Source organism: Neovison vison, chromosome 11, assembly GCF_020171115.1.
Source record: "Neovison vison isolate M4711 chromosome 11, ASM_NN_V1, whole genome shotgun sequence".
NCBI lineage: Eukaryota > Metazoa > Chordata > Mammalia > Carnivora > Mustelidae > Neogale > Neogale vison.
In genome coordinates, this window is record NC_058101.1 from 156,963,543 (window position 1) to 156,985,626 (window position 22,084).

General features: G+C 42.1%; 1 protein-coding gene across 2 annotated transcripts in view; it reads right to left on the reverse strand.

Annotated features, from left to right (window-relative positions):
* The window catches only part of GALNT7 (polypeptide N-acetylgalactosaminyltransferase 7), a 142,450-nt gene that overhangs the window by 49,166 nt on the left and 71,200 nt on the right, over positions 1 to 22,084 (reverse strand). For both annotated transcript variants that reach the window (XM_044225093.1, XM_044225094.1), the window contains exon 2: positions 17,886 to 18,346. In XM_044225093.1, the coding sequence (XP_044081028.1) occupies positions 17,886 to 18,346 (461 nt within the window). The remainder of the gene's footprint in view (positions 1 to 17,885; positions 18,347 to 22,084) is intronic.

Below are 22,084 nucleotides of genomic sequence, written 5' to 3' on the forward strand. Positions count from 1 at the left end.
GCAAAATACACACGGACAGAAATTCACTTCTGCCAATAAGGACAGCTACAAAAAGTCAGTTACAAAGTTTGTCATTCTTTTGCCCTGCCCACTGTACAGGGGAAGTGTGATGGGTGGATGAATTTCTGTTCTCGGGAGCACTCATGAACTCAGTCCTCCTCTCAGGTACCATGCAGTACCCTTTGTTCCCTCTAGCTCAGGATCACTGGGGGTGGGGGTGCCCCACTGCAAAAGGGCCTTGGCTTCCGTGAAGTGGGTCCCACTGCTGCACCTGCTATAAGGCAGGGCAATGCTGGACACACTTGCTGATCTGTGCCAAGGCCATAGTTTCTTGTCACTGCAGAACCCACTGGATGGTGATACGCTCCTAGCTTTGACACACCTGCAAGTGTGGGAATCTGCTGTTCTGCAGATATTCCAGTAAAAACTTCCCGCATAGTATCTCCGTGGTGTTTGGGTTTGAATGAGCTCAGGGGGCAGGCAGGGCGTATGACCTAAGTGAGAGGCACTGGACCAATGCTAACACCGCCCCTCTGACCACACTCGAGGGCCTTTCTGCCCTCTCCCTATGATGGCTTCTTCCAACTTAGACTGAAGCAGAGACCCATGCTGCGAACAGCTGGGACTTGAAATGCCTACACTGAAAGACAGAGTCATTGATAACACTGCTCCCTTTTGTTTGACAACATAATTGATAACCTAAACTCCTCTTTTGTTTCTAAGAAAGAAATGCTATTACTATAAAAATGTCTCAAGTTTAAAATGACTGCTCCGATAACAGACTTTTCTGATCTTTTACCTGGTGTGGAGAAATATCCCCGAGACGTGGTGACGCCCCTGGTAGCACACCATCCTGGGTCATTGCTTACTTTGCAGACTTCTGGTACTTGATCCATAAGACGAGGAAACAGTGAGCTCTCTGGCTCCACTCAGCTCTAGGATTTTGAGTCTCTGAAATATTTAATGTATTATGAGCAAGGTTCTTGGGGTGTCCAAGCCTTTAGAAGTGGCCACCTTGGGTGTCCAAGCCATAGCCTTTAGAAGCGGCCACACGGCTCCAAAAGTGCAATCTTGTGCCCTTGGCTCCCACCTGTCATAACTCGTAGTTTATCTGGGCCAGGTGAGGCGTGAGAGGGAAGCAGAGATTTGGCCGCAGGATGGCATCAGACGAGGCAAAACCACAGAGGGGAGCGTGCGGGGACACACGATAAGCCGTCTGTGTGAGAGAAGGAGTAGGAAAAATCAGGGCCCACCCCCTATCACTCCTGCCTGGGATGGTCCCGTTGGTGCCAGTAGGATGCTGACCATGACACAAGCCTCAGATCACATAGCAAAGGCTGCTGAGGTCAAAGCAGAAGGAAGCATAGGGAGTGATGTACAGCAGTACAGAAGGAAGTATAGGGAGTGATGAGCAAGTTTAGTTCTAATAAATGTGGCTATAGGTGTAAAAATGGATGGGAAAAGAACTTGACAAATTATTTAAACAGCAGCTGCCCCTGCAATGGGAGAATGGGGACTTTCGGTTCTTGGTCAAGGTGCCAGAACGGGTTTCGTCCCCTCCCTGGAGCGGATGCGTACAACTGGGTATGGGTAACAAGAGGAGACGTTCTCACAGCGGGATTCTATCCGAGGGACTCCAGCAGGGTTGAACTTGGCAATATAAAGTAGCTGATTGTCTTCTACCCGATCTATTCTGTTCCCCTTCCTGCTCCTGGGGAAACGAAAGAAGGGGGGAGCCTGGTATCCTGGCAGCCAGTCTGATGTTCTCTCTGCCAGGATGGGCACAGCGTCGAGGGGCTGAACATCAAGGGCAAGTTTTGCCAAACGGTGCAAATTGCTAATGGGCTGGAATCAAAGCAGTGCCTGCCTCTGCTGGGATACAGCACAGCTAAGTTAACAGATACTGCATCTATTGTTACTTTCCAAGAAGAGCTGTCAAGCCTGGCACTGGCCCAGAAGCTGCCAGGCTCCTCAGCTCTTCCAGGAAGAGAAGGCAGGGCCAGAACAGAAAGCGCTCTGCTCAGCTAGAGTGGTAACAGCTGCACACCAGCTGCTCGCTGGCTGGGTCTGTTCAGCTTTCAGATCTAGAGAAACATTGTGGAAAGCCCAGGGGAGGGTGGAGAAACATAGAAAAAAGTAATTTTCAGATGGAAGAGCCCTTGGAAGATGTCTGGAGGTTTCCACACTGAATTAAGGAGTCCAAGGTTTCAAGGAGGTGCACAGATCCAAAGCACAGAGTCAATAAGAAAGGCATTTGAAGAAAGGATTCTGGGGATGGTGTGGCCAAACAAGTTAAACACAATTAAAATTCCTTCTTTTTATGGATGCCGACTCAGAGAGGGCTATGAGGAGTGTTTTCCCCAAGAAGTCATACTCTGAAGATAGAGACTTGAGAATCAACAAAGTGTGAACACAGTGTACGTCATAATGGATACTGATGGGAAATAAAAGACAAACCGACAATCTTGTAGAGTTGACTTTTTCTGATTTTCCTGTGTATCTGTTTCGTTTTACAATCATTAGGATTGAAATAATAAGTGCCTTCTGACGACTCAGGTATTATACAGATCTTTTTCTTTTGAAAATGAAAGGGTGGGCTGGACCGAAAAAAAATCAAAGCATCCCAAGTTGCTATATTTTCCTTATTAAAAATCTGGTTCCAAGATCAATTTTAGCTTTAGAACTTAATTACTTTGCTATATAAACAATATATATGATAAAATACCAATAAAAGAACATGGGCTGGGGGGAGGGGCGGCGTCTAGTGATTTACCAAAGAGCAAAAGAGCTTTGCAGGGATGCCTGGGTGGCTCAGTTGGTTAAGCAGCTGCCTTCGGCTCAGGTCATGATCCCAGCGTCTTGGGATCAAGTCCCACATCGGGCTCCTTGTTTGGCAGGGAAGCCTGCTTCTCCCTCTGCCTGCCACTCTGTCTGCCTGTGCTCATTCTTTCGCTCTTTAGATCTCTCTCACAAATAAAATCTTAAAAAAAAAAAAAAAAAAAAAAAGAGCTTTGCAGATGTCCCAAATGAGCTAACAGTTTGGAAGCTAACTTAGGTTATCTGTATAATGTCTTATCAATTTGTCATGTTAATACTACTCGTCTCATTTTATGATGTACCTGCATGATATATTTGATATTCTAGTACTATTTCTAAACTTCAGAAAATAGCTTTTGGGCACTCTGCCATGAATTCCTAAAATATCAAAAATGATCAATACAAAAACATTAGTATAATAAAGTACCTGGCCAATAAATTATTGAACTTTGAATCCTTGGGTATGAATCCCTTTTTACTCCCGCAAGACCCTTTCTGGATAATTTAAATTATTATGATAAGAATAAACTACTCCAAATTTGGAGGCTGGTTGCGTCACACCATTTAAAAACATGTCTTTCCCAGGAATATTAACACTAGACTTTTTTTAATTGTTTTACCCATCAGTCCTATTAATTAGTCCAGTGATAGGATCTTATACTATCAGGTCATCTACCCTTCTGCAGGTGTTCCAGCACTTTTCATAACCTAAAGTTCTTCTTTATCAGTTAATTAAAATAGGGTCCAATTAAATTTTGGACCAGGATGACATCTTAATGATCTAAATCATCACTAACCATGGAATCCGGTGAAATTACCAATGAATCAGGTATAAGAATTCTAACTTAACTTTATAATATTATAATTTGTTGGTGACCAAACTGAAAGACTGAAGTTGACAACTTTTTTCTGAAGTCTGTTTTCATTATTTATCTAATTTATTCTAAAATCTATAACAGTGGTGCCCCAAGTATGATCCACAGATCACTGGGATCCCTAAGACCCTTTCAGGAGCTTGGTTAGATCAAAATTATTTTCATGGTATTAAGAGCTTAATATCTTTTTCCCTGTGTTATTTACTCTGAGGGGGAAAAGCAGTGGTGGGTAAAACTGTTGGTGCCCTTGGACAAATCAAGGTAATAGCATCAAAAGGTCCTTGAGTTGATGGTATGTGTCCCTCTTCGTCACACTCACAGTAAAAACAATGCCATCTACACTGAATGTCCCCGAAGAAGCAACTAATTTTTTAAATTAAATCCTGCCCTTGAGTACATGACTTTTTAATACTTGATGAGACAAAATGGGAAGTATGCAAAGAGGGCTTCTGCTCCATTATGATGGTTGTCTCAAAAAAAAAGCGCTGTATAACTGAATTCCCCGTTGAACTTGCCAATTTTTTCATTGAACGAAAGTTTTGGTTATTTGGCATTTTCTCAAATGTGGATGAAGGGAGCTTATGTCACTTTTAAGGAAAACAGCTGACATCATTTGTTTCTGATGATAAAACCTGAGCTTTCAAGCAAAACTTAGAATTCTGGAATTAGGACAGCTTCCCAGGAATTAAAACCCTTTCTGATGAGATCTGATGATGACATATGTAATGAAACTGTCAATATTTGGAAGCTCTGCATTACTTGGGGTATGAACAGGTGATGTTGCATCATTCACCGGGAAAAGACTAAAGTGCAACACAGACAAACAACAGAGTATTCAAGGCTCATTGGTATAGCTGCAGATTCTACATTACAACTACCTTTCAAAAACTACTATGGCTATGTTTTGGCACAGTATCAAGGAGGAATATCGACAATTATCTGAAAGGGCTATTAAAAATACTCTCTTTTCCAATTACATATCTGTGTGAGGCCAGATTTTCTTCATATATTTCAACCAAAACAACATATGTGCATAGACTGAATGGAGAAATAGATATTGGAATCTAGATACCTTCTGTAAGCCAGACATTAAAGAAACTGGTAAAAATGCAAAATAATTTTACTCTTACCAAACATTTTTTTTTCATTTTGGAAAATGTACTTTTGATAAAAATGTGTTAACATGTAATGGGTTTATTATTATTAACTGAATAATTTAAAACTTTTTTAGTTTCAATATGGTAAATTTTGATAGATATATAGCATATAAACCAAAGTCTAATAATTTGGGGCTCTTAATAATTTCTAAGCGTTGAAGGGAGGCCTGAGACCAAAAGGTAAAGAACTGCTGGTCCAGAGAATCTGAACAGGCCAAGGCACCAGATATTTTATTACAGGTTTTACCTTTACATAATTCATTCTGATACTTGCTGATACATAACTAAAATATCACTGCCTTACAATGATACTAATGAGCATAAAATTGTCTTTGCAGGTTAGTAACACAAGTACTGTCAATATTTATTTCTTAGAATAATTTCCCTCCCCAACAAGTATTAGTAGTTGTCCAGATTTAAAAAGGTGGGGGTGGAATAGAAATAGGAGATAATTCGAGAGAAGAATGATTTGAGTAACTTAGGATCAAGTTCAGACAAAATGCACTCACTTTTGAAAATGTCATCAGTGGCCAGCACTGACTGAAAGGTGGGATTAAATAAAAGGCAGGATTGGTCCCCCCCCCTTTTTTTTTCAACAGTGGAATAAAGTGTGGCTCTGTGCTTTGTACTCCCAGTATTTGTTACATGGAAAAAAAGCAGAAGAGATATCCATGGATCTGTGAATGATTACTGTAACGTCACTGATACTCTGCCTCAAGGTAGCCTAAGACCCGTGATGACATCTTCACCTCTAATAACTAACTTCATTCTACCACAGATCAGGCCTTCCTATTTATTTGACTCATTCGGTCAATATGTGCTTATTCTTTCCCACAATGAAATCTCATCTCTGTTCTTTCCACTGTATTACCACCGCCCTCACTCTACCCACCAAAACATTCCCTTGACTTCTTAGAACAGTGGTTCTTAATCAGGGGAGATTTTGCCCTACCTGGAACACGTGGCAAACTCTGGAGAGATCTGTGGTTGCCGTCACAACAACCAGGGCCAGGGTGCGTGTGCCCCTGGCATCTAGCGGGTAGACTGCAGAGATTCTGAGAAACACCCTACCATGCACAGGACATCCCCCATGACAAAGAATGTGACAGTGCTGAGACTGAGAAACCCTGTCTTAGGGGCAGAAAAAAACCTCTGCAATAATAAGATAAAAAGTCTTTGCCTGGGGCATCTGGGGGGCTCAGTCTGGGTTTAGTATCTCTCTCTTCGGCTCAAGTCATAATCCCAGAGTCCTGGGATCAAGCCCCTCATTGGGCTCCCAGCTGGGCAGGGAGCTTACCTCTCCCTCTCCTTCCCACTGGTATTCTCTCTCCCTATCTCTGTCTCTCTTTCTCAAATAAATAAAATCTTAAAAAAAAGTCTTTGCCTTTCACCTTTTCCTAACTTTCTGCGTTTTTCGTTTTAAGAAAGTTAGCACACTGTAGTCTCCCGTAACACAAACCCCTTGGCCATTAGTTCAGCATCACTGATGAGGCAACGTGCTCTAGAAGCCAGATTTTGAATCCCAGGGCCACCATCTTACAGTTATGTGACCTTCAAATTACCTACCTCTCTGAGCCCCACGTACATCACCAAAAAACACAGTGCAAAAAATATGTAGTTTCAATACGGTTGTAAAGATTGGAGACAGTTCAGTCAAAAAGCCCCTGGCACACTGCCAGACATACAACAGGTGCTCAATAAAATGGACAATGATGTTATTGATCCTGTCACTTACAGAGGACCCTCTGTCTTCATGACCTGCTGTATGGGAGAAATACAGGAGCAAAGCGCCATCACAGTGACAGAGTTAATTCTGCCGAAATGGTAAACATAGCTTATACTGCATTTAATGTGACTGAGAAGGGGCACCTGGGCAGCTGAGGCAGTTAAGCATCTGCCTTCGGCTCAGGTCATGATCCCAGGGTCCTGGGACTGAGCCTCGTGTCAGGCTCCCTGCTCAGCTGGAAGCCTGCTCCTGCCTGCCACTCTGCCTGTTTGTGTTTGCTGTCAACATCTTTTTTTAAAAAAATAGTGACTGAGAAATATTTTCCCCAAAACCATATAAAAAAGTATAAATAAATGCCCTAGGGCTGGAACCTGCCTTTCTGTGTCTTTCCAGGTCTGTGGCACATGTCCCCTAGCAGACCCTTAACTCCAACCTGTCCTGCCCCTAGCCCTAATGTCCAGCATCTGATGACTGTGGAGGCAGAGCTGAGCACATAGGACAGAAGCCAGAGAAGGTTACGAAGCAGTCAGACCAAATCTAGGCTGTTTCATGTCTGCCTCCAAGATAAACTCTTCTTTGCTTGCTTTTATTTTTCTAAAAGACTATTTACTTATTTATTTGGGAAAGAGAGCAAGAGAAAGAGAACAAGTGGAGGGGAGAGGCAGAGGCAGAGGAAGAAGCAAGCTTCCTGCAGAGCAGGGAGCCCAATGCCCCAATGCCGGGCTCAATCCCACGACCCTGAGATCATGACCTGAGCTGAAGGCAGATGCTCAACTGACCGAGCTGCCCGGGTGTCCCCTCTTTGGTCTTAAGTAAGACTGACTACCTGATGCTACATGCCCAGGAAGTGGTGCATCCCACGTGTATCAACAAAAACTTTTAGGAGTTTGTCTTCCTCCATTGCTCCCTCCCTACTCTTCTTGTGAGAAGGCGTGTTGCCGATCTTCTAGGGAGGGACCCAAGCCAGCAGGCCTGGAGCGAGCCTCTTGTGGCTCTGGGGGGAGCTCCTGCCTCACAAAAGATGAAACACAGCAGTCCGCTGGTCTGCTCTTCACTCACGTCAGCTTTTGGTAAAGACTTTCCAACTCCTTCCTTTAAAGTGACAGTAGTGCATCTCCAGGGTCTAAGAATACACAGTGTAGATTCTCTAATCGTTCCCCAGAGCCCTTTAACCTGCTTTTTGATTTGCTCATTGGAACCTGCTATTTTGGAGAAGGAGCAGAGATCTTCCTTTTGATTAAAATGGCACGGCTCATTCTAAAATAAGTTACTAAAAAATGTGATTTTCCTCCTACACATTGACTACATTTTGGAAAGTGGAAGCTCACTGCAGGGATGTCGTGAAGAGGAGAGCAAAAACTACAGGCCATTTCCTAGATATAACTGAAGTTACACTGTATTTTAACGTAATTTTAACACATGCAATTCGTTTGACCTTTTTACTTTTTTAGCATGCTCCCCTTCCGTGTTGCAAGAGTGATAATTCTATTTGCAACATACCAAGCGCATTTTTTAACATACTCAGCTTAAAGTGGGCAGAGATAAGTAATTTACAAGTGCACTCAAGAAGTTGTACAGCAAATTATTCATCTCACTACTTCTATAATACATGCTTATGAAAAAGAATTGGTACGGATGATCCTGCTTTTCAGTCCCCACCCCTTGCTCCCCCGGCCCCCTCCACCAAGGACTTTTCTCTGCCATGGGTGGGCTGTCACAATTGGCCCAGAACTGAGTAGTGGATGTCAGCCTGAAACTCAACCAATCAAGAGGAAGGAAGGCTTTGACCTGGTACAACCACTTTTAAAGACTGCCATCTCTCCCACAGCCTACTTTTTGCTTTTCCCCCAAACTAGTTCTTTCTACCAGCTATCCCAGAGGTAACCACATGTGTCTCTGTGGAAGGGGTGAGGCTGTCACCTCCGGCTTTTACAGCCTAACATGACAGTAGCGAGACCTGGCTCTCAACTGGCCAAAGTTTCTCCCTAGTGTGTGGCTCAACAAGAGCACTCCCTTACAGATCACAACCTCCCAGAGTGGTTGCAGGGGCTTCCGGAATAAATAAGGGGTAGAGCTTTCCCTTTCCTTAAAGGTTCATTCATGCTTGGCTTAACAGTTAACCAGTTCCATGTAGAGAATTCATCTTAAATGTGGAAAACACCCTATGTTATGACATTGCAGTCACACTATGATGATCCTATGTCCGCAAGTTTGGCTTTGACTACCCCTGAGGTACAATACAAACACTTTTGCTACAAGGTCATAGAGAGATGGATAGATAATATCCAGGTAAAACTCTGTTTTGCAAAATCATGTATTTCAAAAAAGAAAGAGAAGCAAATAGGACCTAAAACAGAGATAGGACCAGACCACTCCAAGGGTAGGGAACGTTGGGATGAGAACCCAGAGAGTAAAATCTTAGCTAAAATCAACACTGACATTCATGGACCATCTTTCAGTCTTTAAACCCCAGGGGCTTGTGTTTTCCTTCCTGTAGGTCCTGGGGGACATTTGGTTCTAATACAGAGAAGCTTCACCAAAATTAAAAGTCTGATCCAGAGACACCCTTCTTCCCCAGTCCATTTCCTCTCAGTGTCTCTGGATCCACTGGCAGCTTCCCGAGACAGCTTAACACAGTAGCAAGTGTAGCTGGTGCCTCTAGCATCTCTCTTATTCACCACACACACACAAGCCCATATGCACTAAGGGAACACACTGGAATTAACAGGCTGTACCTAATAGCCTGGCTGCCTCTACTCATCTGAGCTGTTCAACTGCCACAGAAGGTCATGCAACCCTCCCAGGGGAGAGACAGGTGTTCGGCACCCATACCGCACTGTGGCCTGCCTGGGTCTGCTTCTGGAACTCTCCCCGCGGGGGTGGGGAAGAATCTGATAACCTTATAGCAGAGGACAAAGAGACTAAACTCGGTGAAATGATCATTATTTCCAAAACTCAGAGGCTCTAGTAGGAGTGGGCACAAAAAACATCCCTCAACCTCCATGGCAGTGCTCCTCATGGGTGGGAAACTTAGCCTAAAGTGGGGGGAAAGAAGAGTCAAGATTTTCAGGGCACCTGGGTGGCTCAGTGGGTTAAAGCCTCTGCCTTCGGCTCAGGTCATGATCCCAGGGTACTGGGTTCGAGCCCCGCTAGGGCTCTCTGCTCAGTGGGAAGCCTGCTTCCTCCTCTCTCTGCCTGCCTCTCTGCCTACTTGTGATCTGTCAAATAAATAAATAAAAATCTTAAAAAAAAAAAAAGTCAAGATTTTCTTTTGCTGAAATTGTCTGTCTCTGGGGTGGAATGTTATGGGTTATCCAGTGGTGCCTCTCTACGTATTTCTCTTATTCTAAATTCTAAAATTGGGAGTGGAGGGTTTGAAAAACAAAAATGAGTCACCTGATTTACAGTTTTTCATCAGGCATTTCTTACTCACATTTCTGTAATGCCAGTGGTGGGGATGCAGGGGAAATGGAGCAAAGTCCCTTTCAACAGAGCAACTTGGATAGTGACTAGAGAATGGGAAGGACTTTATCAACCAAATGAAGTTTGGCAGGAGAAGAAAGTTTTTGCCAAGGGAAGGGAGCCATCCCAGAATAAGATTAAGGGGAGAGTGGCTCTCAAGATTGCTACTCTGCTCATGGTGGCTTAGAGCAAATTCCCTCTATCTCCAGTTTTTGTAGGCTCACTTTATGAACATGGAACCCTCCTCAACTGCTGTGGAAACTGGGATGACCTAACTTACCCCTGATCTGTAATAATTCCACTTTGGCTAAATAACATCTCCAGTTGTCAGCCAGGACCTTAAATAAAAATCAGCTGTGCACCGCATTGAGAAAACACCAACGTGCAAAGTGTGTACCTGTGTGTGTGCTCGTGTGTGTGCACGTGTGTGTGTGTGTGCACGTGTGAGTGTGTGCTCGTGTGTGTGTGTGCTCATGTGTGTGCATCTGTGTGTATGTGGGTTTAGAGGAAAAGGAAAAAGAGAAACCAGGTGTTAGAATGCTATTTTTAGTCTGGAAAATGTCTGAACTCACAAAAAGTGGCTTCTAAGAGTAAAAATTTTCAAGCCAGTTAGAAAGTAATACCTTTGAAGACAAAAAAGAAGCAATATGTCCATCATGGGTCATCTGAAACCAATTTCAAATATGTTTCCTGCAGATCAAACCTAGGGTTCCCAAACTGTAGTTTGAAAAATGAGACACATCTTGGGCCATTCATGAGAGAAAACGACCAGGTGTTGGTAGCTGTGAACGGTGCAGTTTGGATGGGGTCTGCCATATATTCTAACAGAAACTGGGACATAGTGCTGAAATCCATACGCACGTACATGATTCACAATTGTATGTGTAGATCGGGTTTATACATTCTAATAATTTGTTTTAACTTCTGATGTCCGGCTCAGAGTTTTAGTTAGCTCTAACTGAAAACTATGGGTCATTGGTAGAAACTGAGATTTAAAAGGAACCCTATACCATTTCAACAAAATAAGTGCTTTGAAAATGGTATGTTCTATAAATTATAGCACTATATTCCAAACAAATGTATTAAAGAAAGCCTTTAACACAAATAGAAAAAGAAAAAAAAAATCTCATGATCACAATTCACCTTCAATAAGAGTATAAACATGAATATTTTGGTATCAGGTAAGAAGAGAATTGTCTAGTATATAGGCATGAGTGTAAGTGAAAATTTCTTATTTAAAAAAAAACCAACAAAACCTTCAATTTCCCATAGACAAGCTTAAGGAAGTTATTAACAATCATATTAACATTTGCATAGCTCTTAGAATTTTTGGAGCACTTTAACATCTATTATTTCACTTTGTAAATGCAATGAAGATAGCTCTCTACAAAATAAAAATGCAATTGGTACGTAGGTAGGAGGAAAGGTTAAATATTAGAAGCAGATGAATTTGCTCAACCAGTCAAAATATTTAATTCATTTGTTTGAAACAAAATAGCTTGGATTATATACCTCTGATTGTCTGTCTTCTTGGGCAGAAAAAGGGCAAGAATAATTTCCATGTATTTGCATCGGCAGTTAGTTCCCAGCAGGGGAAATAAAATCTGGAGCTTTAATTGAAGGAAATCTAACATATTCACAAACAGACCACGCCACCTTTTCCCACACGTGGCCTCCCCATCCTGCTGGGCTCTGCAGGAATTCACCTACAGCTGGGAGAAAAGTGGTTCAGGCCACTGAGCTTTGGGCAGAGTAGCCTGCTCTGCTCCAACCACGTTTCCCTGCTAAGGCGCCATTCTCTGTGCTGCTGCCTGTCCAAGCACTGGGTTTCTCTTTGATTCCTCCTTCCACTCCATCAAGCTGCCAAGGCCTACTGATTTCTGTTCTCTTACAGAGTCTCCTTTTTCTGGTTCTATACCCTTCACTGAAGCTCCTGGTCTAGAGCTCCTAACCCTCCAACTGGTCTCCACCCCGTAATCCATTCTCAACAACTTTACTCATCTGATATTCCTAAGATTCTCTGTGTAACCTTTGGTGGGTCTTTCCTGACCACCAACCCATGACTTTGTGCGTGACCCTACGGTCTCCCAAATGTGAAGCTACTTATCCTACAAGTATCTCTATACCTACTTCCTGACCCAAGTATATATTACACCACTTGTTTTTTTCCCTAGTCACTGGCTGTCTTGAAGTCTTCTAAACCTGGAACTCTTCCTGGAGAGACCCTACCCAACTTCCAGGCTTCAGCCCTGGTGTTCCCCCTCCCTCCATCTTGTTCCGACTCCTGTCAAGTACCCCTCCCCCCTCTGAACCACATCATTTGGCTCGCCCCTTTCCTAGGACTCTTACATTATGGATTTCTTTCCCTTCCCCCAGGGGCAGATGGGGAGCTGTCTAAAGGCAGGGACTGTGTCTTGTCAACCAATGGGTTAGCACAGTGCAGTGCTTATTGGAGATACTCAATAACTGTCGAACTGTCAAAAAAACCACTGTGTTTTTCATAGGATATTTGTGTGAAGGCAGGTGAAGTCATTCTTGGATCAAGTTTCTAAAAAAGAAGTAGGCCTCCAGTTCACTCAAAATACAGTTACTCACTCTTAACAAGCAATCAACAGCCAGTAAATTACTCAGCCAGTGCATGTAATTCAAAGCTGTAACATACATAAGTATGAGTCACGTTGGCAGCTGGGCAGTTCTGTCTTGCTTCTAAGGTAGAGAACAGTCATCTGAAAAGACGACGGAACAGCCACAAGAACAAACAAGTTAACCACAGTGTCAGAAGTCACAGCTGGACAAATAGCCCCAAAGACCGTTTCTAAGCTTGGCAGCTGGCTCATTTAAATGTCTGATGGAGGGGTGCCTAGGTGGCTTAGTTGGCTAAGTGGCTGCCCTTGGCTCAGATCATGATCCCAGGGTTCTGGGATCTAGCCCCACAGCAGGCTGTGTGCTCAGCGGGGAGGCTGCTTCTCCCTCTCCCTGCTGCCCCCTGCTCGTGGTCTCTCTACCTCTCTATCTCTCTCTGAAATAAATAAAATCTTTAAAAAAAAATGAATAAATGTCTGATGGATGCAAGAGAACAGGGCTGAGAAGGCCTATATTCCAAAGCTGCAGAAAGTCAGCAACACCAAGTCAGCCTCTGGTGGGCTCTATGTAGCTAGCATATTCTCCATGTGGGATGAGCATGAGGAAGGTTGAATATGTGATATGGATGCAGGTTTGTTTTCAATATATTTGCCAGAAAAGGAGAAAAGTGCTAATTTGCATATGGGATAATATGTAAAAATTTAGGGATGTTTTATTAATTGCTGGCCTTTTAATTTTACATTAAATTCTTAAGACGATCCACATCCTAATTTATGAATAACTCTACTTAGAAATTATTTTTCTACATTGGATTTTCAATGTTCAAAGAGGAATGAAGCCTATCTCTTTCTCTCTTTTTTTAAGTATGAGAAAGAATCAAGTTTAAAAAGTAATCTCTGTGATCTCTCTCTGTCAAATAAATAAATAAAATATTAAAAAAAAAAAAGTAATCTGGATTTTGGGCACCTGGGTGGCTCAGTCAGTCAAGTGACTCTTGGTTTTGGCTCAGGTCATGATAGGACCGAGCCAATGATGGCTCTGCACTCTGCACGGAGTCTACTGGAGATTCCCTCTATCTCCCTCCCTGCTCTGCTCGAGTACTCTCTCTCTCTAAAACAAATCAAATCTTGCCAGCAGGGGGTGATCTGGATTCAGTTTAGAAAAAATTGGGGGGACTACCTGGGTGGCGCAGCATCCCAACTCTTGATTTTTGGCTCAGGTCATGGTCTCGGGGTCATGAGATCAAGATCTGCCTGGGCCCCGCACTGGGCTTGATACCTGATTAAGAATCTCTCTCTCTCTCTTCTCCCCCGACAAGCTTGCTTGCATGCTCTCTCTCTCTCTCTCAAAAACCAAAAAAAGCTTCTGGGGTTTATAATATTTGAGTACTTTGAAGCATAAAAGAGAGAGTTTTCTCACCAGCATAGAAGTTTAAAGAGGGGCTTAGGAGCATTTGCTAAGATAGTCTTGGGTCCTTCTGTTTGACCGAGGACAATGTACTTAAAGGAATGATACATAGAAACATGCAATATCCAATTTCTAAGTACTTATGCAAGAGAAAAGAACACAGGAAGTGATCAGCCTATGTGTGGCACGGAAGAAGGAAGGAAGGGAGAGGAAAGATGGGGGGAAAGAGGGATGCAATGAGGAAGGCCAGAAAGAAAGGACAAGGGAGAGACAAAGGAAGGAAGGAAGTTATATGAGAGCAAAGAGTACTCAGAGAGATTGGAGGTTTAGGTGGCAATAATTGGTATGTCTAAAAAACTTACCACAGAAGAGGGGAAGGCGTTGCCATCATGGAAGGTAACAAGTAGAAGCAAGATGATGAAGATAAGGGAGTGTGTGACATTTACATCTTCCAAAAAGCAACAGAGGACCTCAAAGTTAAACAGAACTGAAAACATGAAAATTTTGACAAGAGGGTATATGACCTGAAGAAAGTGCCACAATAATAATAATAATATAATTATTATACATATATTATATGTATATTATTATAATATATGTATATTGTATTATTATATATGATATAATTATTATACATATATTATAGTATATGTATAATATATATGATATAATAATAATATGATATAATTATTATTATTATTATTATTAAAATTCAAGAACACTTAAGTGCCACCAGGCCTGTGACAGAAGACTTTTAGTCTATTATATCATTTAATTCCAATGCCAATCCAGGGAGATAGGTATTGTTAGAGTAATTTTAAGGATTAGGTAACAGAGTATAAGTAACTGATCAAAGATCTCACATCTGGTAATGAAGTCAAGGTTTGAACCCTAGCAGATTCCATTCATTCATTCATTCATTCACTTGTTCTCTCAACAGATATTTACCAACTGGCTGTCAGCTATTGGAAGTAGCTGGTGAAGAAAACTGGCAAACTCCTCATTCCCAGGACCTCATCATGCAGTAAGAAAGATGGTCAATAAACAACTAAATAAACCAATACCTATATAAATTTGATAAATTATAAAACTGGATATGTACTATGAATGAAATGGTCAGAGAGCAGTATTAAAAAATAAAGCAGGGCATTACCAAATTAGACAGCACGGTTAGAGAGCTTCTACTAAGACCTAAAGAACGGGAAGGAGCCAGCCACAGTATCCGTAGAGGAGGGAAGAGCACAGGCAAAGAGACCGGGAAGGCCAGCCCAGCTAGAGCATTCTGAGCCAGAGCACAGTACAAGAGGAGGTTGTCAAGACAAGGAAGGGTTGCGGCTGCCACTAAGGAGTTTGGATTTTATTTAAGTGCACTAGGAAGGCAAAGAATCGTTGCAGATAAGCTAGAGTTGTGTGGTTCAGACACCATACTGGCTTCTGTGGGAAAAGAGAGGAGGCAGAAACTGAATTGGAGAAACTGTGAAGGAGATTCTTGCAGGATTTCAAGAGAGATGATGGCGGCCTGGACTTGGGTGGTAGCAGTGGGAATGAACAAACTCGCCTCCGAAGTAATCGGAGACGTGTTTTGGTGGCAGAAGCTAGAGGCCTGCAGACAGAATGGATGTGTGGGGTGAAGGAGAGGGAGACAGACAGGCGTGTACTTCTCTGCTTGTAGGTCATTTCGCTTTTTAGCCTATTTCTTATGTTGAAAAGTGAGCCAGATTTATATTGGTGTTATTAATGATCTTTTACAAATTGCCCAAGTGCTAAAAACCTCCGTTTCGACACTAAGCTCACCCACAGACTGTAACATGGCACGGAGGCACGTCACCTGGGCAAGACCTACCTTGAGATAACGACGTATGGTGGAAAGATAGGGCTTTCACACCAAACCACCCTGGCTTGAACCACAACTCTGCCATTTTGCTGGGCAAACACACGGAAGTCAGAGCTCCAAGCTTCAGACTACCTACACAGGTAAAAACTCTCAAGGTTTGGTTGTAAGAATTTAAGTAAGAGAACCTATAGTAAGTCCTGGCATGTAGTAGGAAGTCAATCCGTGTTACTCTCCCCTTCCCTTCTCAGTGATGAGGATGCCATTGATAGGTTCTCAGATAACCTTCTGTCACAGAGATAAACAGTATGTTTAAGTGCTGTATTTTAGATAACCAGGACACACTCCAGATAAGGGACTGCAGAGCCTCATATGGGTCTTAAAGGATACTCGTGTGGCAGTTGCAGAGCCTCATATGGGTCTTAAAGGATACTCGTGTGGCAGTTCTAGCTCCATAACCACCACCCTCCGCCCCTGACTGGAGGGGTATGGGACACCCGGTTATATTCAGGTTTCAGAGAAACAACTATTTTCTAAAGTATAAATATGTCCCATACACCATTTGGGATATATTTATACTTAATGTTCTTCATTATTCATCTGAAATTCAAATCTAATCGAGTGTCCTCTGTTTTTATTTGCTAAATCTGGCAACCTTGTGACCAGGCAAGCCTCTACTTTTGATTTAGAATCAATTGCTCCAGGCTTCCTCCTCCACTGTCCCTTGAGATGCTCTAACTCCTCTCACCGTCATGGTTCTGTACTTCTACTCCTCTGCTTTCTTCGCATATTTCATTCACCCCCTCTCACTCTTACCAATTAATAGATGAATGTCCAAAGTCTTGAAATTTAAGAAACAAAACAGATGAACGTATGGGATGGGGAAAAGAAAAAGAGAGAGGCAAACCATGTGAGACTCTCAACTAGAAAGAACTGAGGGCCACTGGAAGGGAGGTGGGTGGGGGATGGGCTAGATGGGGGATGGGGATTAAGGAGGGCACTTGTGATGGGCACTGGGTGTTGTATGGAAGTGACGAATCCCTGAATTCTACTGAAACCAATACTGCACTGTATGTTAACTTAACTATAATTTAAACAAAAATTTAAAAAGGAAAAAGTCTATTGAGTAGCACTATATTAAGTAAAGAATCTTTCTTAACGGTCCTATGGAACACTGCAATGGGGTCTCTGTGTGTGAGCATAAATGTGTTAACCTTTTAGGACAAAGATTACATTAGCAATCCATCATCAGAATACATTTTGAGAGTTTTCTAATAGTACAGAATTAAATTTGCACCATGTTAACAGAGGCTATTTAGATACTACAGAAGCAGAACAGGTTATTAAATAAACTGAAAGAGAAAAGCTTTGAGTTTAATCACAGTAACCACTGTCTATCAGGTTAGGAGTTGGGGATCCTTTGATCCTTTATTTTAAATCAAACTACATGAAAATAATTTGGAAGTTTAGGCCATAGCTTTATCTGCTGAGGACTCCTTTTACATTAGACCCAGAGTTCCGATTTCCAAGTGCAGGACTAAGAAAAAAACTTAAGGGAAACATCAACATCTAGGTAATTACAGGAGATAGCTAGAATAGCGTTACTATTTGTTATTATTCCAACAAGACAAGGGGCTTGATCCATAATGAAAATCAATGCATCGAGACAGTTTTGTTATTAAAAGATTGTCACTTGTCCTAAACAAATTATTTACTGGTTGGTTTACACTCTGGCACAAATTCACGTTTTCACTATGGACTGGTAACAAAAAATTCACACACTGGTGCCAGTCCAGGGACCACAAGTGAGGAGCACAGATATAAAACCCCCAGAATTTTATAGGTCATACCTTCACTCTAACGGCATAAATGGAGCGATCTCCTCCTTCTGGCCATTTTGCAGACCGAAGAGCCTTTTATTTCCTTGGAATAAAGGCAAAGATATTTTCTCCAGTCTAACAATCTAACTAAATATCTATCAGAACAATAGCTGCCCCAATTTTAGAAAGAAGAGGATGTGTGCTTACTCTTCTTGTCGCAAGTCATTGACGCTGCGGTCCAGCGAGATCATGTCACTTGCCACCATGTTAAATCCAAACTCTTTAATGCTGGCTTGAACTGCATGTTTGAATTCTGGTCCCAAAACCAATGGCTTGGCGTTCTCTCCAGGGCCACCAACCACTCCATGAGGCTCAGGTTCTTTGGGTTCAAAGTTACCGAGGATCCCTGGACGTAGCACAGGATCTCGGTAGGTGAATGTCTGAGGCTTAAATGTGAGATACTGCCTCTGCATTATGTCTTTCTGCTTATCTCCTCCAGCATGGCGCTCTTGTTCATTTTTCGCCTTGTTTTTTCTTCTAATAGACTCTAAGTCCACTTCTACTCCTTCAACATGAGGCCATGGTACCACAGGTTTGAATCTGTCATCCCCAGGAGCTAATCCATTGCCTCCTCGGTTAGGCATGGGGTTATTGACATCTCTGTCTTCCTATACAAAAGGGAGGGGGATATACAATGAGTGCATGAAGGCAATCACAGCAGAGTTTATGATATGAATTTTCATGTTTAATAAAAGGCTGAGGCAACAATACAATGATTTAAAATGTTAAACAGAAGCAGACTATTCATCAGGACTTCCCATTAAAAAGACATCTTTTGGGCAAGGGGAGGACATCCCAAGAAATACACTCTTTCCTTGCCTTACCATTCCAAAATAAATTAATGGATACATGTTCTTTAACCTCTTCCCTTCTAAAACTAACTCTCCCAACAAAGACCTCTTACTAAAGTACACTGTTATGGGTGAAAGCAATGGGGTTCGAGGAGCTTTGACAAAAACAGACATTTAATAGGTCATGTACAGTATGTGGTTTTCCCAGACGTCTGGTGTGTGATAAATATAAGTATTTGTCAGGAATGCAGCCATATGGTGGCAGTGGTATTAGATGTCACCCACCATGAGGCTGGCTTCATGCCTCTCACGGCAGAGGAAAAGGGGAAATGCACTCAATGTCTGTATTTTCTACTCAGTGAGAGGTTAGCTGAATTCAGAACCATTTTTTTTTTTTAAAGCAAACAAAAACAAAATGCTAAAGAATGACCAAGTCACTTCAGGCTTTTAAACCACACCAAATACCTAGTCTGCCCCATTCCAGAGGTAGCCCAAGTTAAAACAGATTTGGTGCATATGCATATTCTGGAAGGGCCATCTCCCGTGTCCGTGTGGACCTTCCTCACCACCTGCACAGATCTTTTGGTAAGAAATCCTGAGTGCTTTTGCTGCTGAGGTATCCTATGTGAAGTTTTTGCTAAATCAGTACCATTCATTGCACAGGACAGTGTTTTCCAATATTAGCATCACCTCAGTGACTTTAAGAAATACTGATGTCTGTGTCCCACCCCCAGACTTTGTGATTTAATTGGTCTGGGCATTCCCATTTTTAAAAGCTCCCCCAAGCGATTTTAATATGCATCCAAGCTTGAGAACCTTTAGCTCAGAGGAAGAGCTGCTGGCTATAATTAGACAAGAGGATTATTGAGTATGCACAGCTGGGGAAGAAGCAAGGTGAACTTCAAACTGCAAAATAGGCGAACGGGTCTGCCGCTCCCCTCCACTCTGAGACTATCGGAGCCCTTCATAAATTCATAATAGAATTAGGGCTATCGGACCAAAATGTGGCTACAGTGTTAGAGCTATCTTGAAGAGGAAAGTTTAAACCTTGATTTTAAAGAGTACAGAAGTGCAGTGCTAGGTATGACACTGAGAGGTAGGTTGCGATCTGCTGGGAGCTTATTGAGAAAGATCTCTTTAGAAAGCCAGTTCAGGGCGCCTGGGTGGCTCAGGGGGTTGGGCCGCTGCCTTCGGCTCAGGTCATGATCTCAGGGTCCTGGGATCGAGTCCCACATCGGGCTCTCTGCTCAGCGCGGGGCCTGCTTCCCTTCCCCTCTATCTGCCTGCTTCTCTGCCTACTTGTGATCTCTGTCTGTCAAATAAATAAATAAAATCTTAAAAAAAAAAAAAAGAAAGCCAGTTCATTAATTTATTTTTAGTATTAAAATCTTTATCTTTATTAACATATATTATTTGGTTCAGGGGTACAGGTCTGTAATTCACCAGTCTTATATAGTACAAAGCGCTCCCTGCAACACATACCGTCCCCAGGGTCCATCACCCAGCCAGTTAATTTAAATGTGAATTTACTTGAAGTTTTGGTAAGGGCTAGCTAAGGATTGATTTGGGGGAGTTCAAAGAGGAATTTTAAAAATTTATTTGTTTAGGTAATATAAGTATATGATAGAATATTCCAAGGACCCAAAAGGGCATCTAATGAAAAGCACGTTTTCTGGCTTCCTCTCCTACAGAGGCCATCACAGGCAGCACTTTGGGAATCTTTCTAGAGATGTTATATGCACATATAAACACACGTGTGTAGGTAACAAAACAATTGTTTTTAGCATGGGACATAGATTTTAATTAACTCGTTATTTAAAAAGGAAACCAGTACGATGTTACAAGTGGTTCGAAGGTGAATCCAAAGAACAAATATCTAAACATCAATGATACTGCAGAGGGTTTATAAACAGATGCACGACTGGTAATGTTGGTCAATACCTACAAGGCAATAACCCACTGCACTCATTGTATACAATTTCCATTTCAATGGACAAGAATCTTTCGCATTCTTGCGAACAAGAATACTTTCTCAGTATTCTGCTGTTTCTAGCCACTGTCAAATAGCTCAACGATAAGGAAAGGGCAAGATAACCTAGAAGCCAAGCCAGAGAGTATACCTAATAATCTTTTTGGTCCACTTTGAAGTTTTTCCATAATTTTCCTCCTATAACACAAAACCAAATTTAAAATGCAACACTCAGCCTGATTATATAAATGTGATACCTTTCTTCAGGCATGTGTGATAAGGGAGATAAGGCTTCTGGATCAGGCTTCTATCATCACACATCTCAGTAGCAAGGACTTAGCTGGAGCCTAACCTGTGAGCCCTACTGCCTCGGAGGATGGAAAAAGTGTACGGTGCTCCAACCTATCTCCCAGCTCTTTCTAAAAGAAAAGTATTGTGGCATTGTTATAGGCAAATTAAAACAGAAAAATCTTAAAACTCTAAGATACTGGACCTAAGATATTGATGCTGAACCAAGTATAACACATAAAGAAGACCATCTCCCCCACTTCAATATTTCACATCAAGGCTCCAGTGAATGTGTAACTGGGGAGGTTAAAAAAAGAAAAAGAAAAAGGGGGTGGGTAGGAAACGTCAAACACAGAAAAGCAGAACAAATAGGTCATCAGATGTCAGCATCTGTAACCACAGCAACCACTCTACCGTTGCCTAAAATTCCGTAAAGGGCATGGTGTATACTGGAAGAGAATGGAATATGGCGGTACATGAAATTGTAGTACATGAAAGACCCACACTGTGAAATACACACTATGGTTTAGGTTGGCCTATGCAAATGCAAAACTTGAAAATTTAAGTATTTTTCAAATTCACCCGCCTCAATAAGAGAATATTTAATGGGTTTAAACTTCATGCTTATCTTCCTCCAAATTAGATCTTTTCTTGACCTAAGGGTTCTTTGTCTGATCTTCCGCTGCTGGTGTTCCTCATAGTTCTCTTAGACATCCACCTATCAGTCAGTTAGGGTCTGTGATTACAGTTCCTGTTTTACCAGTAGAAAATCTAACAGAAAGTTATTCAACATCAGAATCAGTACATGGTAGGGCCAAAATTTGCATATCGGCAGTCTGGCTCAAGAGTCCATGCTCTTGGGGCACCTGGATGGCTCAGTGGATTAAGCGTCTGCCTTTGGCTCAGGTCATGATCCCAGGGTCCTACATCAAAACACAACAAAACACTACATCAAAAACTAATGATGTATTATATGTTGGCTAATTGAACATTTATTAAAAAGAGTCCATGCTCTTAACCACTACACTGAGTGCTTCTCCTTCTAATGCATGCATGTACTCTTGCTTTCATTGTTTTTTTCTACATAGGAACCATAGTGACTTTTCTTTTTTTTTTATTTATTATTATTATTTTTTATTCCCAGGGGTACAGGTCTGTGAATCGCCCGGTTTACATATTTTACAGCACTCATCATAGCATATACCCTCCCCAATGTCCATATCCTCACCACCCTCTCCTGTTCCGCCCGCCCCCCAAGCAACCCTCAGTCTGTTTTTTGAGATTGAGTCTTTTCATAG